The sequence below is a fragment of the Buteo buteo genome, chromosome 7 (assembly GCF_964188355.1).
Source record: "Buteo buteo chromosome 7, bButBut1.hap1.1, whole genome shotgun sequence".
NCBI lineage: Eukaryota > Metazoa > Chordata > Aves > Accipitriformes > Accipitridae > Buteo > Buteo buteo.
In genome coordinates, this window is record NC_134177.1 from 5,377,626 (window position 1) to 5,396,271 (window position 18,646).

General features: G+C 40.3%; 1 protein-coding gene across 1 annotated transcript in view; it reads left to right on the top strand.

The window, feature by feature from the left end:
• Window positions 1-556: 556 nt before the first annotated feature.
• Window positions 557-18,646, top strand: part of LOC142032581 (uncharacterized) — a 204,933-nt gene continuing 186,843 nt past the window's right edge. The window contains exons 1-4 of the mRNA XM_075031353.1: window positions 557-651; window positions 14,913-15,047; window positions 15,699-15,808; window positions 17,279-17,383. Coding sequence (XP_074887454.1) covers window positions 557-651; window positions 14,913-15,047; window positions 15,699-15,808; window positions 17,279-17,383 — 445 coding nt within the window. The remainder of the gene's footprint in view (window positions 652-14,912; window positions 15,048-15,698; window positions 15,809-17,278; window positions 17,384-18,646) is intronic.

The following is an 18,646-nucleotide window of genomic DNA, read 5'->3' on the forward strand; positions in this document are numbered from 1 at the left end:
CTCTCGCAGCAAAGCAGGAGCAGGCTTGGCACCCTGGAGCAGAGGGGGAGCGTGCGGGGGGTGCTCAGCACTCCTCCCAGGACCGGTAACCGCCACCGAACAGGAGGTTGCACGTAACTTCACCCATTATTCAGTGAAAACAAATCCCTCCTCATCTCCACCTCTCTGCGTTGCACCCGACAGGAACGTGGGCCAGGAGGAAAGTCCCTGTAAAGGAGGGGAACCGAAGGGACGTTGCGGAGGAGCAGAGATGAGGCGGTAAGTACGCGGGCAGAGCCGGGCGGGAGGAGACCCCCGCGGCGACGCGGGCGGGGAGCACCCAGCCTGCCCCCGGAGGAGGAGGAGGAGGAGGAAGAGGAGGAGGAGAAGAAGGAGGAGGAGGCGGGGGGCTGCCGGGGGCGGGCCGGGGCCGCCCAGCCAGTGGCGCGCCTCGCCGCAGCTTTAAATGATTTGGAGGGCCGGTGGTGGTCGTGGTTGTTGCTGTGGTTGGGGGTGGTGGTCGTGGTGGTGCCGCCGAGCCGCGGCCGCCCTCCGGCTCCCTTCCCTCGGCGGGGCGATGGGAGCGGGGCCGGCGTGCCTGTACCTCTGCCTGTGCTGGGCGCTGGCCGCCCGGGCGAGCGGCGCGACGGAGCCGCGGCTGCAGCGGGGCATGTGAGTGGGGCTGGGGACGGGTGGTGGGTCCGGGCGGGTTTGGGGGGACTCGCAGCACCGCGGGGGCCCGCCGCCTTTGTCTGTGGCGGGGCAGGGTCCTGCGCTCCTCCGGCTCCCCCCCCGCTGCTGAACGCAGGTCGGTGTTCATCGCGGTTCAACCCGGCGACAAAGAAAGTTTTGCTGGGTGCGCCTTTAACTCACCCGAGTCGTGTCCCCCCCCTCACCCCTCCCCGCAGCGTAGATTTCTGATCCGTGAAGTTATTTTTGAGTGGTTGCTCGTGAAACTGGCAGCCCCGGAGGGAAGGCGGGCGGGCTTGCTCGACTTTGCTTCGAGATCTGAAGTGAGCTTCAGAGAGTGCATCTGCCGGTATCACGGACTCTCTTCCTTCTCGTTTAAAAAGCGAACTGGTGGCAGAGCTGAGCCTCGTACGGCGGCACTGGTCCGTGCTTTCTGAGAGGCTAAGGTGAGCTTTACCTGCTGGAGAACAGCAACAGAAAAACCAGAGTAAGAAAATGTAAATCCGGGCGGGAGCAATAGGGACCGCGAGCAGGCAGAGGTGAGCGATGGAAGCATCCGTCTGCAGCTGTAAGCACAGCTCGTTCGAGGACACAAAGGACTTAGGTCCACATGGATACCTGCTGGTGCTTGAGCAGAAGGAAGTTTCTATGAGGTGTTTCCCATGGCATGAGCAACAAATGTCCTTTGTTGTAAATGCAACGCAACGTTTTTGTCAAGAGGTAGTTTTCTGATCAAATTCTAAAGTAGGATAGCTGACAGCACGCACAGAATCTTATGGTTAAAGTTTTTGCTCATTGAAATTGAAAATAAAATTTCTGGAAACTGTTCCCTGCTTTGTATCGGGCACCTTTTTCTCTGCAAAGCCCCTCTTGTATTTTTAAGGAATGTTCTCACCATGCCCCTGCCAAGGCAGCCTGACAACAGCCTTGTCAGATGTCTGTGTATACCCTAATTTCTAACCTCTTTTCTCTTCCTATTTTTTTTGACTTAATCAACTTCATCCCACCCTTTTATAATTAATTTGTCCTATATTTGATTTCAATTTAGTTATTTCTTCCATCACAAATTTGAAATCTCTTAGCCTATTGCTCATTGGTTTTCTATGCAATATTATCCAAGTATGTATTTATTAGAAGTGCTTTTAAGATGGTTTGTATTACTCCATTTTGCTGGAGCACTAAGTATCCATCACAATGTTTAGAGAAGTCAAGTTCATTTTCTGGTAAAACATGTTTCTGTTTTGAGAAGTGCTCTGTGTTTCTTTCAGGCATGCTTCTTGTTCTCTTTATAAGCAATTACTCTATTGTGAGGAAGAATACTGTTGGCCTACATTAATCTGTTTGCATTTGACATTGGTAATAACCATGCTCCTGCACTTAGGAAGCTGGAGGTGGTGTTAACTATGAATTGCCTCCAAACAATTTTTGTTTGCTTTTACCTTTTTAAAGATAGTGTCCCTGAAAGAATAGGGGAAACATTCCTTTCTGGAAATGACACTGTATGAGGATATTACCATTGGGCTCAAGTCATTGGGAGCAGCAGTGCAGTTAGCCAGAAGCAATCAAAAAAACCCACCCAAACACCCATACCTGTGGCAGAGCCTTGAGTGCTATATATAAGAGGCATATTCCTGCAATTACTATAGTTCTTGTTGCTTTTCCTGAGCTAGGGCAAGTATAAGTATTACTCCAAACTTACTTTATGCTATTTAGGGGCTTTACCTTTGATGTAAACAGAAATACAAGGCATCTTGACTCCTTAGCAGTAAGCCTGCCAGCTTTCACCAAGAAACAGTGAAATGTCTGAAAGGATATTTTTCATGAATCACCTTTTTCTAGTAATTCTGTTTTGTTCTTTTGACATTGGTCATCTGCAGTCAATGGGATAAGAACAACAAACGTATCCCTTGGAACATACCATGCCGACTGCTTTCTTCTTTAGCATTTGCTGTTGTTTTGATTGAGATCTTATGTGGCTGAGGATATACAGGAGATTCTTCATAATTGTTTTTGTTCTGCTGTCGAGTATTTGCTCCTAGCTAAAAATGCAAGGGATCTGTGTGGATGTTGGTATTCTACTTCCAAGCCCCCTGAGGAGATTTAATGTAGAACAGATTATAGGATGACTAGCTGTTTCCATCAACTACATTTCCAGACAATTAGCCCTTGATGATCTTGTGTTAGAACTTTAGAGAACACTGGAAGGACCGGAGAAGAAATATACAGTTTTCATTGAAAAGCATGCTATTTAGGCCTTGAAACAAGGAATTAATCATCTCTTGTCATAAAAAGCACATTTTTAGCAGCTCACTTTGCAGTGAGCTCTGTAGTTCAAAATTGGGGTATATAATGATGTTGCAAGTGTGATGTGTGGTTATCTAGCATTGAGTTTACTTTCAGGATCGTGCTTCACAGAAGGTTAGGGGTAGTTGTGGGACAGTGCAGAAATAGTTGAAATAGGAACTAAGAGGAGAGGGCTTGAGTTGCTGTCAGAAGTGGTAAATCCTCTCCTAGAGAAATATTCCACTACAGGTTTTAGAAATACAGATGTTTGCTCCTGGTTAGCTATATAGGACAGAGCAAAAGGCAGGGGTGGTTATGAGGTATTTGCTGGGAACCCACTTTGTGCAATAAATATTACCTTTCATAGTTAGGACTGAGACACGGATCAAGAATGGATTCTTCTGTTCCCAAGTGACACGAGTGAGGACTACTTTGAAAAAGTCATGAGATAAATGTTGTCCCTGTCAACATTAAGCCCATTGACTTGTTCTGTGGTTTTGCAGGTCCAGGATGACACCTAAAGGGTCTGATTTGATTTTTAGAGGGCCCAGTCACAATCTTGCAATAGAACTATTTTGTTTAGGTGTTTTTGACTGCTCAAATGTTGCAGCTGCATATTTTCACTCTATACATAAGCAAGTAAATTTGGTCACGTTCCAAGGAACACCTGGATTTAGAGCTGGATTCTGGGCTGAGTAACTGTTTTCCAGCTTCAATCCTATGGGGCACTGTAGGCTTACTTGAGCACCTTCAGAAAAATCGTGTTCCCAAAAGCAAAATCTAGCATTCAGATGGTATCTACGTTTGCAACACCTGAGTGAACTTGGTCCTTTAACCTTAGCAGTTATTGGGCTACAAAGATACAGGACCAGTTTTGCACCATGTCTCACTGCAAACAGATGTGGCTGTGGACACTATTTCAAAGTGATAATTTTTTTTTTTTGTTAGGTATAATTAAAAAGGTGAAGTCCACTTTTTTGAGGACTGGAATGTATTTCAAGATAAGCTACTGTTGTAGAAAGCATTTCCATACGAAGAGATGGTTCTGAATTTTGATTGCTACAGTGGAATAAATTGCATGTCACTTTGTTTTCTGCATTGCATTCCAACATATTCGAAGTAACACACAAAATTCTTCTATGAAGTATATGGTGATACAGCTTAAACTTGGAGCCTGGAGTTTTGTCATAATACTGTCCAAATGACGTGAAAAGTAGGTTGTGTAATCATTTCTTGGTGAGAAATTGTCTTAGTATATTGGCTGTTTAGCCAATACAAAATATATTTTCACCTCCAGTGGCGCCAATTTGCAGGTGTGAGGAAAGTTTGTATTCCTAGCATTATATAAGGACTCGGAGTATGTTTAGTTTTCGGAGCTAAAATGAGTAATGTAGTAGAATCTCCTCCTATTTCTTTGAAAGGGATATCCTATGTTCAGAAACTTGATAGTTAAAAAAAGATTGCAGGTGATCTAGTGAAAATAAAGACCCAATTTGCCACTGGTGTATTTAAATTTTTATCTTACATTAAGTAAGATGAAGTTAGTCTTTCTTATCAACTCTTTTTAAACCTTGGCTGAAGTGATGCTGGCAACCCAGAGTCACTGCCAAATTCTGATTTAGACTACTGAGTTTTACCTAAGAGGTTTTCCTTCAGCTGAAACCTCAAGCACTTCTTCTCAGTCCTGTCTGCCTGGAATCCATAACATTGCAGTAAACCCTCAGTACTCTTGAATAGTGGCTACCTCCAGCCTTTGAGGTTTGGATAATGTGATTCTAGTAGGCATGGTTTAAATGCTTTGGCATAAAAGTTACAGCAGTTCCATCCCCCCATTCCTCCTGCCTACTGCCCAGTGTCCCCCCAGTCCTGTAACATCCAGTAGTTCTTTCTAGGAAAGAAAAATAAATGTTGAAGGCTGAGATGTTTCTCATCTTTGTGAATGTGAACAACACGCTGAACAAAAAATAGTCTTTCTAGCATGTGCACTACAATATCTTGCCACCAGATAGAGCTCATGCTGGTCAGCGTTGTAACACAGAATCGTGTTTTTCAAGAGTTTGCACTTAAAGCCTCTGTTTGAGAGTTTCTAGAGGAAAATTAATTTTGAGTTTAGTCTTTTAACAGATGGTAAAGGGCTTTTTTTTTTTTTTTTTTTTCCCTAGCATATTCATTGGCAGGAGACTTAAAGATAATGAGTGTCATCATGGTATAGTTCTTTTCCTGATTTATGACAAGTTTTTCTGCTCTTCAGGGAAAAAAATGAGGTCAAGACTTCCTCCTAAACTCTGAAATAGCCATAAGACTATGAAAATATGTGATTATCAAAGATGAACTTGATCTCATGATTGACTGTAAAATATTTTTCAGTTTTATAAATATCTGTTTTCATATCAGAGACATCACATAATGTACCTACAAGAAGTTTAGAAATTTGCTGCCCATAATCACAATAGCTTATATATGCTGTACGAGTCTTAAATTTGCAAGTTTAAGGTAGGTAAGCTCCTGCTCCCATTCACTTTTAATGGGATTTGGCTTCTTACGTTATTCTTCAAAAATGCACCCTAAGAGGGGGGAACTTGTCAGCATTTCTTTAGGTTTAATTGTGCTGCATTATGAAATGTTGATATAGTTTAGTTATTTATGCATACATTTATTACGTGCATATACTCTGTGTTTGCAGAACTTTTGATTTCTAGGAAAATTGCCTGCTTTTTGCTTCAATTTCTTCCTTCTGTTTATATTCAGTGCTGCTTATTTATCACAGTTCTAGACATGCCAAGATCTAGATGTGACAGAGAACGTGGAATATTTTTAATAAATTTGAAGGAACCCCCTGGTGAGGAGGGGTAGGATTATCTGGTAATGTGAAACCTAGTCTTTGGATGACTTCAGCAGAACCTCCTTTGATGGAAGCAATGCTTTGGCCCTCGGAGAGTTAACAGACCATATTGCAGACTTGTGTTATTCACCAATTAAATACCTTCTCTCTTTGAACACAGTTAATAGATTTCCTCCTTCTGAAATTCAAGCCTGTTACTGCTTACGTTCTCTCTGAAATCTATTGCTTTTAATTTATTTCTGAGGAGAAAGAAATTTCCTTTCATTACTGCTAAATCAAAGCATTTTAAAATTGCATACTGAACATATGTAGTCTTGGGTTTATACTTTGGATTCTGTGCTGGTCTTGGTTTAAAATTAGTCATTAATTGTTCCGGAGGTAAACTTGAGATTTCTGCCTCTTGCCTAAGAAGATGTATGCTTTCAGATACAACATGTACACAAGCTGAACTGTGCACTTAGCGGTATTTCTCTTGGTGTCTTTGACCTATGGATGAATATTTGATCTCATGTGTGTGAAAAGGGGAATGTTATTTAAGTCAGAGTGCTGATGTTCTTTTTTTGTATTCTTTAGTGGAAACACCATACTGCCTTCCCTTTGTAAGTCAGAGCAGAACTTAGTTCAAATTGTTGCTTAGTAGAGAGTGCCATACCCAGACTGTGTTTTTATGTACACAAATTAATTCAATATTGAAAATGTTTCATAATATCTTGGGCTATGCCTGAGAAGGAGGCTTTATAAGGTGCTTTGTATTGTTTTATGACAAAAAAAAATTCTCAAATTATGAAACACTTACATATTTTGGGCCTTGTCTTTTCCGGTGAGAATATTTCTGTATAGGAGATGAGTTTTCATACACCTCAACTGTTACAATACTCTTCAGTGGTTATCCTTCTATTTGTAATTGCTAGTGCTCTCCCTGCCTGACAGATGCATCATCAGTGGTGAAAAATACAGTTGCATGAACTTATCTCTTTTAATTTTATTCTTCATGAGGCAAGGCCTGTCCATCTGTTTTTGTCTGTAAAGTAACACCAGGAATCTGTGGCTTACTTAGAATCTCAGTGTAAGTTTCTAATCTGAAACATACAAATGTTTGGTGAATTCCCCCCCGCCATTTACCACTGTTGAACACTAATCCACTAATGCATGCTTGCTAGTTGCCATGTTTTTTTGTGGCTAGAATTCATAAAATATTTAGCTTTACTAAAATTGCTTAATATTAAAAAAAAAAAAAAATTAAGCACCCCACCCCCACCCCACCCCCCCCAGCAAATGGGCATTTGCATCAGTGGTATCAAGCTAAGGATGTATAGGGGAGTAAAAGACTTGGAATATTTTAACACTTAAAACATTGGCATGTAGGGACTTTTCTTGCATATATTACATGTTACTTCAAAAGTAAGCTTTCAAGAAAAGAGGTTTTGGCTCTAAACTGTTAAAATCTGACATCCACCAGAAAACTGGTGAACAATTCCTAGATACTGGTTGCCAAACTGAAAATGAGGATTTTGTTACTTTCTAACTAGTTTCACTGTCAAGCAATGTGGCACTTGCTGTAAACCAAAATGAGCTTTTTTTTTCTTATGACACAACTAATGTGATATTTTTCAGTGATTTTTATTTTAATATTTTAGCATCAGGTCCTCTTGAGTCTTCTTGCCAAAAGAAGCTGAGGTGTGCGTACCTGGCAGATTTACTGGGGTGACTTTTATTATACACTCTTCTGCAGTGGAATGATAATTGAGATGGGTGTAGTTAATATGAAATTTCATCTAGAGGTGACTGCTGCTACTTGATGCTTTCCTTTTATAATTTCATATTTTTTTAACGTTCTTTTTTTTTTTTTTTTCCCCTGAGTTCTGGACAATTATTTGCTTTGTCTTAACAATGACTACGTGCAAACTATTTCTTAGCCTCCTTATATGTGACCTCCCATATGGTTTTCTAACTACATTAGAGTTGGATCCTTGGGACAAAGGTACTTTAAGTTGTCTGTAAAGCAGCCTGCATGCTAGAAGGGTTTGTTGGTGCTGTGTGAGGCTTGGCAGGCCTCGTCACTGGCAGTGACGGTGACATTCTCCTGGATGCTGTTCTTTAAGTCACTTGTTTAAAAATAACCCCAGCATAGAAATCTGTGGAGGTATGCAGAAGGCAACTAACAATGAAGAGCACAATGGATTTAAGAAGATGCCAATATCACATAGTCTCTGCAATTATTGTACTATTATTTTGGTAATGAATTTTCTTTGTTTGCAGTAAGACTCATGCCAAAGCAGCCATATTCTGGGATAATCAACTATTTTGGGTACAGTAAATACAAGTAGTGTGCACACTTGAGTGAACGTGAATGAAGACACGTATTTGGAGGTTATCAGAGTTGCATGCTAAAGTGGTGATACTATAGTTGCCATCCTATGGGTATGTACTTTACTTGATGCTTTACCTGATCCTGCAGATGCCACTTAGTGCCTGCAGAGGTCAGCCAGTAGAAGAAACTATAAAACTGGTTGTTGCTGGGGTCTGAGGCCATGTGACACAATTAAAAAAAAAAATAAAAAAATCACTCCTTGATTTAAAATGCAAAAAAAGGTGACTTGGCAAATTGTACTTAAATGACCTGGATGTGCATGTTTATCTTCTACTTTTCTTGCTAACCAGAATAGATTATTCTGTCTTGGGGGAAGGAGGAGGATAGTTAAATAGGAGCTAAATAACAGACGCTGCACTTTGATAGCAGTAGGAACTAAAAATCTTATTGTTGTTATAATAGCTGAGTGTGTAATTAATCATCTCATATTGATTTGCTCTTAATCTAGATGCAGTGCACAAAGGCTGAAAGAACTCTCATGTTGTTTAGCTGCTCCATGTAATCAGAGGGAGGATGTGAATAAGACACAGCAGTGCATTAGTAACCTGTGAGGTTAGGAGAGTCTTCTGTGGTGGACCTTCGTCCACAGATCCAGAGAATAGTAGTGATAATGAGACCTAATCTAAATGAGCTTGGTGCTTACGATCCATATCCCAGAGGACATATAAACATCACAAATATTGATATAGGATCAGTAGAGAGCAGGGATTGATTAGTGGTCAAGGGAGCAGGATGTCCTAATTGTCTCTGGTAGTGCTGATTAATTTTATCTGGGAAATGTGGGGAAATGAGCCTTAAAATAGGTTAAGGGTAGAAAGGGGAGCTTGGCAGTCTAAAAAGGAAAAAAAGCCTTTTCTGTCATTCCTGCCTTTGTGAATTATTGTTGCTATTAAGCAATATATATCTAGAGACAAAATTTATCTGTATCTTTGTCTCTATATAAATAAATGTATGTAACTTGTTCTTTGAACCTTTTGTTTCTGTGGCCTATTTCCTAATTTGACTTTTTTTTCCCCATGTTCAGATGAAATTTGCTTTTCTCTCCTTTCCACTTGAGATATTTATAGCAAACTTTTAATCAACATCCTGTTTGCATACAACATTATGTTGCTGACCTTTTCTCCTTTACGGTGCAGGATGTTTCTGCATGGTGCCAACCTGCCTTTCTAGAGGTCTCTTTTATAAGAAGCTGGGCATGTATTCTTTGGGTGGTTGGAGGTGTGAGGAGATTCAGACAATCTTCTAGCCCGAGAAGTTTCTAGCCAAAGCCATCGTAGCTATGTACAACTATGTTCTGATCAACATCAGTGTACCTCTAGAGCAAAGCCACTAGCTGTTATCACAGCAGTGGAGAATTCAGCCCTGACTATAATCTTGGTCTTCTTAAGGAAAGTTCTTATTTGATCTTTTCAAACTAAATCTGGAAAAGCATATAAACTATGCTTTTCTAAACTTTTAATAATGGCATAAAGGGAAGGAGCACCGACCAATTAGTGTTTTGAAAATACAGAATCCCAGCAAGTCGCTTCTTATGACAGGTTTCATCTATTGACTGTTTCATGGGAAGATCGATAATGGTCAGGCTGCAAATTCTTCAGCTGAGGCAATGCAGGCTACATCATCTAATTTTTAGGAAGATGTTAACAGCCTTCTGGCTTAGTGTAGAAAGTGCTGTCATTCACTTAGTCTCTGTGGAAGAACCTAAAATCAGGCAGCCAAATCATTCTTTGCTTCGTATTCATTAATGCTTTGATTTAAAGTTTGCGCTGTTGAAAGAAACCTTTAGGGATATCTTGATGTGTGTTTGCTCTCTTACTACCATTAAATCTATCTACCTTTAGCTTCTTGATTAGAGCTGGAAAAAAGTGGATTGATAGAAAGAGAGATTTACTTTAATTGTCATTCAAAGAGCCAGGCATTAGTATCATGGTAGGCAGAATAAGAAAATATCCCTGCCAACAGAGATATGATGTACCTTTTGATATGGTGGAGCTGTTCCCTTTGTAGCTCTAGTGTGTTCAGTTGTCTTCCCATCTCCTCACCTCTGTTTGCCCCTCTTGGACCATGCATGCCAGGAGTGTGTGCAGAAAGCTGCGCCCCTGCTCCCATGAGCAGATGGCCTGTACCTGTAACTGTCTTTTCCTTTGTTATGTGAAAACCATGTACACTTCATCATAAGAGCCCCTCTACTGCTATATAAAATTACTTATGCTTGGGTGAGTGTGTGTAAAAGAGCTAGCTGCACCGATATCCTTCTCAGACTTGCAGAATCATGGGCAAAGATGAAGCTGCAGAGAACCTCACTTGGGAGATTGTAGACATGCTGTTTCTATCATCTATTCTCTGCCACGAGTTGTGGGAAGGCTGTAATCCCTTCTCAGGGGAGCTCGGTTGAGGTGATACTGGTGGTGATGACAGCTTGAGGTGGAAGACGTAGAATTGCAGCTCAGGATGAATGACCACAATTGCCAAGTGACTCACTGAGGACATCAAGGATGCTGTCTGTATGTCCAAATGCTGTGAGGTGCCAGGTAGGTGAGACCAGAGGCCATTGAGCTTGTGGGCTGCTTCCTGGAATGGGCAGCAAAATGCTAGTGAGGAGAATAGGAAAAGGGGTGAGTGTGCAGTGAGACTTTGACTGAATAACTGCCTCAGCCTCAGTAACTTGAAGCTCATGGACTTCCTGAGCCAGATTTGCCATTTTTGTATTTAATAGACCTCCATGGGTGCTTTTTTTGACTGTATTTTTGTATGGAGATATGTATTCCTTTTTAAATTCTAAACACAGGAATGAATTATATCCTGTCTGGAGATGCTTTCAATTTTCTCTGAACTTTTCCTGTTGTGCAGTGGTTCACAGGCATCACGGCTATATGATTAGCCAAGGCTGCTCTCGCTTCATGTTGGTCTAATTATCTGTTCATTAGAATCTTACGTCTTGAGCTGGAAGTGTGTAGGGTGTCTTTGTTTAAAGGGCAGTCTCCTAATGCAAATATTAAAAGAGAGCTTTCTGGCTTGCCCCAGTCAGACTGACAAGCTAATAATAGCCTTCGTGTTAGTCTTGGCTAACAGAGAGCATCAGTATAAAAAGGTTTTAAGGGACTGGTGTATCAATCAAATCATAGAACATAATCTGCATTTGTGTGTTTTGTTTGTTTTAACACTTAAGCTCCCATTAAGAAATATTTTCTGAATGCAAAGGGTATGGGAGTAAAAATGGAGCTCTCCTCCTCTAAATATACTATTACATCCACTTGAGGTTTCAAGTTAGTCTTAGATGGCCTCTAATAGAAAGCCATATTACAAAACTGTATTTTTCAATAGCTGTAGTCTTGTTCAAGAAACTGTTCTTAAGTCTGTAGGTAACATATCGGAGCAATGAGTCAGATGGCTTAAAAACTGGTGTGTTGACTGTGTGTGTGGGGAGTTGTGAAGATGGCTAATTGTTGGAGAGGGCATGTTTTCTTTCTCAGCTTTGCCAGCAGAGGATTACATGTTATGCAATTGCTGCAATTTAATTATAGTGTAGCAGAGGTTTTGATATCTGCCTTTAAATTATCCCAAGGGCATCTAGGAAGAATGGCTTACTTTGAATAAATCTTAATAAACATATGACTTTATGCTGCTGGCTTGTTTTGTTCTGTGAGCGCCATTTGTTCCTATTAACTGTATCATAGAAGTCAATACAGCTATTCCTGGAAAGATGGCAATATCACATGAGTAAGAATTTATAGGATGGGCTCAGTATGTCATTACAACGATTGTCAGCTTCTCTCTTTTATTTATGGAAGAGCAATGCATATGAATGTACCTTTATCTGGAAAGTTTTAGGCAATTCTAATAAAAGGAGATATGCATGAATTATCAGTACATGATGTTCTATTCACTAGAGGGAGAGTCATTTTAAAAAGCCTGCTAAGTGAGGCATGGTTGCTAAGTAAGGCGAGGGTTTTATTAGACCAACTGACGTAATGGAAAAAAAGCAGGCAAGATTTTGGGTGTACAAAGACCTCCTTTGGATGTGAAACAAACGGCAGACTTTGTGCTAAGAATGGCTTGGGAACAATTGCTCCGAACTGAAGCTAAATATGTTAAATGGTGAGGTAATTTGAGAGGAAGGGGTAGCTGGGACACGCGGGAAGTATTGCTAAGTAGTGGGGATGAGATGGGAATGTGGAGGAAAAGTGGTTTCTGGAGGAATTTAAGGCAATCTGAAATTACGATGCTACTGTCTTCTGTCTTGCTTCACGGTGTTGGCAGCTGCAGCTAGGGCAAACTCAAGGAATGGGAAATAAGGAGCAATATAGAAAACAGATTCTGCAGTGGAGAAGGAAGAACATGGAGCAATGTGGGAGGGATGTCCACTGGAAGTGGGGTTTAGGATGACGGAGATGAGCAGTTCCTCCAAAGCCTGGGAGAAATAGGCATTCTAGTTCAGGAAACTAATTCTGTCAAGATAAGGTTTTCTAGTACAGATGTACTCTTTACTCTTTTTCCATGGTGAGTGAGGTAAGACAACCAGAGCATGCAGTTGTGGACTTTCTTTTCATAACTTCCTTTATGTAGGCTATCTGGAATTCCTGAGGGGGTGGTTGGTTTGTTTTTAAATCTGATCTGTTTCTCTACTGGAGTGTCCTCATTTAGCAAAGGTCCTCTTTATCCTGAGGTGGATGTCCCAAGTATTCCCCTCAGCTGGGGAGCTCCAGTACCTTTGGGAGACCTGGCTGGATTTCCCATTCTGGGTGTGCTTTGCTTGATCACTGGCCTCTGCAGAGTACTGAGAGTCTTCTGCCCAGTACTGGGAATATTGTGGAGTGTATTTGATCTAGGTAGGCAGGGTTTCTTCCACATATTTAGCTCGTCAGTAGAAATGATTGCTCTTATATATTTTCCTGTTCTGCACAGGCTTAATTTAATGATGTTTGTAAACTACCTGAAGACCTGCAGATGAAAGTTGTACTTTTTTTTATTAGAAAGGCTACCTTACGTGGTGTTCAGACATAATAGGGAGCTGTAAATTACTTTGGGCCTCTGAGAGGAAAAGCACCGTAAATCTTGAATGAGACATTAACAGTATCCAGTGTAACTAATGATAACTTTAACTGCCAGGCAGCAGTTGTGCTAGAACAGTTCTCTATCTTATTAATGCAACCACCGCCTCTCCGTTTTCTAGCGCAGGCTCACATTCATATCTCTGTCGATTGACAGAGGAAATGAGTGTGTGAATGTGTTGCTCTCTAGCCTGAAGAGGGGTCTCAAACTGAAATTTGGGGAAGGACTTGTCTGCTAGCCAGTACGACACAACTGCTGAATGTTGTTTACCACTGACTGGAGTGGGTATACAAGGTCCCTGCTTCCCCCCTGCATTTTAGTCATTGAGGTTTAAACTTGCAAATCTTCACCAGTTAGAGCAGGCTGTCTAGGGGAATTAATGATTTAATTATTATGTTAACAATCTGTAAACTACTCAAAATCATTGGATTAATTTCATTTTTGATACAGTAGGCTTCTGCCTTAAAAGAGAACAAAAAACCCCAATGTTCTGTGGCTTTAGTTAGACCTTGCAGGTTTTATGCAGTTATTTTCTGGCATGCAGTACTTCCTAATTTACCCCAGGGCAAAGAAATCAGAATAAGGCTGGCAGAATCTCTGCAAAACTAAACACGTGCCCTTTTTTTTTGACCCTCCATGCCTCCTGGAATCCTGCTATTTTTGTAACTAGGGCTAGGTAGCAGGATGAAGATTACATATCAACCTACAAAGCAACACTTTAATTTTGGTCTTGTTATTTTAGGAATAATCAGCAGAGAACAAGGATACTTCCTCTTATGAATTTCATGTGCTTCCCTGAGGGGACTGACAGCAAAGGGGGTCTCTTACAGAATATACATTTTCCACAGCAATAGTTTAAACAAATCTTATCTGCCCTTGAATCCATGGTAAATACTCCATTGACTTGTGTGGAGCCTGAATTTCGTTGTACGTTTGCATACTGTTTTCTAAGGCAGATGCTGTGTTTTCATTGCGTATATATAGAGGCTGGCTATTAAGTAGCTTTGAGCTGTGGAGGTCAGTGCCTATAGTTGTCAAGTCTTTGATTCCCATCCTGGAATGTTAGCTGAAATGGGGGCTATCGCATGTATAAGACATAGCAGGGGTCTTTCAGCAGTCTCGGTGTAGGAAGAGCCTCTTGAGCTCCCTTGCCTCAGTTGTCTGCTCCTCAGCTTGTGAGGTGCCATCCTTTGTCAGGCAGCGCCTCATCTCAAAGGGTTACCGTAGACTGGTGTTAGCGAGAGACAGCAAAGAGTGTCTGCTGAGTTGTCGGTCAAATCCTGCTCCAACGCTTTAGCTCTTGTTTTCTGGGAACAACATACAGTTGTGTTTTGCTAGCCACGCTGTTCATGTAAAAAAAATTGCCATTGGGAATGTGTTCATGCTTGTGACTTGTGCAACCAATGTATTAATGAAATCTTGGCTCCATTAATGTCTGTGGACCACTTGCCATTCTGGAATCGTGGGATCATGATTTGTCAGGTGTTTATGGATACTGTATTTTTTGCAAGAGAGCTGTTTGATCAGTTCAAGGTGAAAAAAAAATCATAGAACTACAGTATTTTTAAATAGCAATGTAAAAGCTGTTTCAAATTGTTACTAACTGCTATACATAGCATAATTTTATGTATATTTCTCGAGCCTTCTAAATTTTGTGCTAAAAGTAATAACGTATATCTTTTTCTTTCCCTCAAGGCCAAATGTCTGTCCAGTGTTTGAGTTGGCACTGGTAGGACACCAACAGCCATGTGTCCAAGCCTTTAGTCGTATGGTCAAGATGTGGAAACAAGGTTGTACAAGGAGGAGATGGTGTATGGGCTATGAGAGAAGGTAATATATTATCTATAATTATAAATGGATTCTTGCTACTGAACTTAGTGCAAATTCTTCGTAACTCTTTGGTGTGAGAAGTTGTAAACTCTCTCATCTGAAATATGTGTGACTTAGTTATGGATATAGTTAGTGTCCTGCTGAGACTTCACCTTAAGTCTGTTATTACTAAGCAGAAAATGTGACTCCCCCCCCCGGTGTTTTCGGTGGGTCATGAACTTGGCTGGCTCTAGATCACAATTTTATATTATCAGAAAATGCTTCTGTCTCATTCTTTTTCAGGTGAAGTCCAGCTGTCAAGTCATCTACTTTGAAAAATTGAACTTCTTTCTTTTTCTGTCATATGCTTGGAACTGATGGGAGATCTGAGTCCCCCAACAGCTAAAACCAAAATTGATTGCAAAACAAAATTACTCACCTTTCACTAGTCTGAATAGAAATTCATCAGAAAATATGTGGACATAGTATATTAAAGCTATTGGATGTTATCAGGATGCATTTTGCTATATTTGCTTCATTTTTAACAAGAGCTACTGATAGGGGCTGAAAAACTGTATAGTAAATATGACATGAGTACAGTTTGTTACTGATGCAATGTGAATAAGTGGAATAGAAGTTGTGATTGTTCTCTTAAACTTATTCTCTTCAAAGGTCTGGGTACTACACAGTTTACAAGCAGATGTACAGAATGGAGCGTCAAACTGTCTATAAGTGCTGCCCTGGATGGGTCCAACATGACAATGAACCTGGCTGTTTGCACTGTAAGTTGATGGCAAAACTGTGACAAACTGAGAGATTACATCCTTAGGCCTTACTTCCCTACTGATGCTTACTTCTAGAAAGGTGGATTTTGTTTCTTGCTTTTTATAACTGGGTTTTCCAGTTATAAAGAGGTAATCTATTGATGGGGAAAGAAAATTCTTGTAAAAATACAAAAGCTGTCATATGTAAAATTACCAAGTATCTCTAATTTTAATCTAAACAGAGGAAACTGAATTTCTGATTATAGTTGTTGCAGCATTTTTGTGCCAGCCTGGCTTTGACAGGCCAACCAAATTTATTGCTGTTACCCAAATTATGCAAAGAAATCTGCTGTAAGGCGCTTGTTTCTTGGATGTAGCAGTCATTGCGGAGTCTGACTGGGTTTGGCTCTTTCACTGCTGCTGTTGCCATTGAAGCAATTGTGTTTCTGCGCTATGGTTCTCCATCTGATGAGAACCCTTTCCTATCAGTAATTTCTAATCATGATTGGATGTTTTCCTAGAAGATGGAATTTAATTTAAATGTTAAGGAAGCACTTTAGCCACTGTTAACAAGACACGAGTATAAGATAGCAATCTACTCGGTGTTTAGTCTTGTTACTGTTTTGTCAGTAATTGTATTTTCTGTATGAAAGTTAGCATCTGTTCCTATGTATTTTTTAATCTTCATACCAACTTGAGGGCTGCATTCAGAAAGCTTGCTTTTATGATTTTCTCTTTGTATTTAAAAAACAAAACCAAGCCTGAGAGGTATTCCCATTAGTTTCAACCTGAATCTACATATTTAGTGTGCACCTGTTTAGTTGTAAGAAGTCAAAGATATGTTTACAATCTGTATTTTAATCTCTGGTGTAAAGGAATTTAACATATTTGAATACCAGTGGCAATATAAAATTATTTTCTCCCTGAAAGAGCAGTGCAGACTTGCTTTGAATTCTTTAAGGCACCAAAGTGGTTGAATTATTCTTTTATATTTGATACTCCTTGTAAGTTTGGCTCAAGTATGTGGAATTTCATTTATTGTAAATAAATAATGTTCTGCCCTGGAAGAAGGGAAGTATTGTAATTCCCTTGGACGTATATAACATCCTTTAGTACACTAGTGTTTCTTAACCATTGCTGCATTATTCTTTAGCAGCTCATCTCTCTCTTCTGTCATTCTGGATTCAGGCAGTGCTTCGAGTCCTAAGAAACTGTTTTCTGCCTCTGAAGCATCTTCAGGTTAAACTGTGTTATCTTAGTCTTATTTTTATTGAAGTTAAATTTCTTCATATTAACATGGTAGTTACACCCATGATAACAAGTTTCTGTTGCAGTCTAGCCTTTCCACTTAAATAAAAAGCTGGATTTCTTCTTATTTGGAAGTTCCTGTTACAGCAGGACTATGACAGGATCAGGCAATTCTTGGAGAATCCTTGGCACAAAACCAATAACCCCCCCTCCCTGTTTCATTCTGTTTGTGTGCACTAGTGCTGTGCAGTGTTGGCACTTGCTTCAATGGAGGAAAATGTTCTGAAGCAGGATCCCAGATGTGCCAATGTCCTGCAGGATTTCAGGGTCCTCGCTGCCAGTATGGTGAGTTGAACATAAATTGTCTCAAATGCATCTGGTGTTTGGGTAAAATGCATGTTTAGCAATATTTGTTAAAACATGAATATTTTATTAATGTTGACTTAAAGTTGCCTTTGCTGCATTCTAACTGCTTATTTGGTCATTCACTTATTTTCCAGAATTTGCCTTTTTTGGTATTGAATTTTAACAAAGCAAGATGAAAATTCAATTTGGTTGATATCAGATGGGTTTCTGTAATGGATAATACCATTGAATACGAGCAGTGGTGCCCAGTGGAGTATCTTTCTATTGCTTCTGAACTTGCACGTTCTTGTGGTGCTCTTGGTAAATTTCTCAGCATTGCTTTTACCCTTGTGAAAGTGAATTTTGAGTCAAAACAGGTTGTGCAGTAGGTAAAGAATGTAGCAAATGAACCAAATGTATTTTTTCATGGGACTTCTTTTGGTGCATCTGAAAGTAGGAAGTCTGGTTTTACAGATCACTACCAAATATTTCCTAGTATTCTTAAAGTAATTTATGCATCAATCTTTCATTTCGGTAATTGTATTCTAGCATATTATAGACTAAATTCTATGTGACTTAGACTATCACCCACTCTCAATGAGAATCTTTTTCTCTCATATGCTGGTTCACAATCTGATAAACCCACAATGGGTTGTCTTGTAATTTATGTGAAATAAGACCATCATGTACTGTGTAAAGATCTCCAGAATTATAGAACTGCATCCATTTGGCTTCTTAAGGGGGGGAAAGTCATTCCCTCAGAGTAGGCTGTGATTGGGACAAAGGATTTCTTTTGTATTAGGCAAATGATAATTTCCTTTTCAACTGAAGCACATTGTGTTTTGTTCAAAGGAAGGCAGATTTTTGAATATTTAGGTTTTTCACTTTTGAATTCTAGTGTGTTCACATCCTCACCTGGCTTGTCTGTCATGAAGTATAAGTGAGAAGGAACATAACTGCAACAATCCCTTTAAAAGCTGAAAAGCTAAGCTCTGTATTTGATACGTGGCTTGTATCATGCTTGCTTCATAACCTCTGTCCTATTCTGATCTCTGGGCTCCATCAAGGCTTGTGTGATAGACTGGGTCTTGTGTGGGCTCACTGCACCAAAGCAACTGTGTCTGTATGGGCAGCAGCCTCCTTCAGTGAAGGTAATAAAGCAGCTGGAGTTGCAGTAGGCATGGTAAGTGGGAAATGCAACAAGTCAGCAAACATTGTAACAGGGTTGTTTTCATTGACACCGGGTCGTAGATAACAACATTT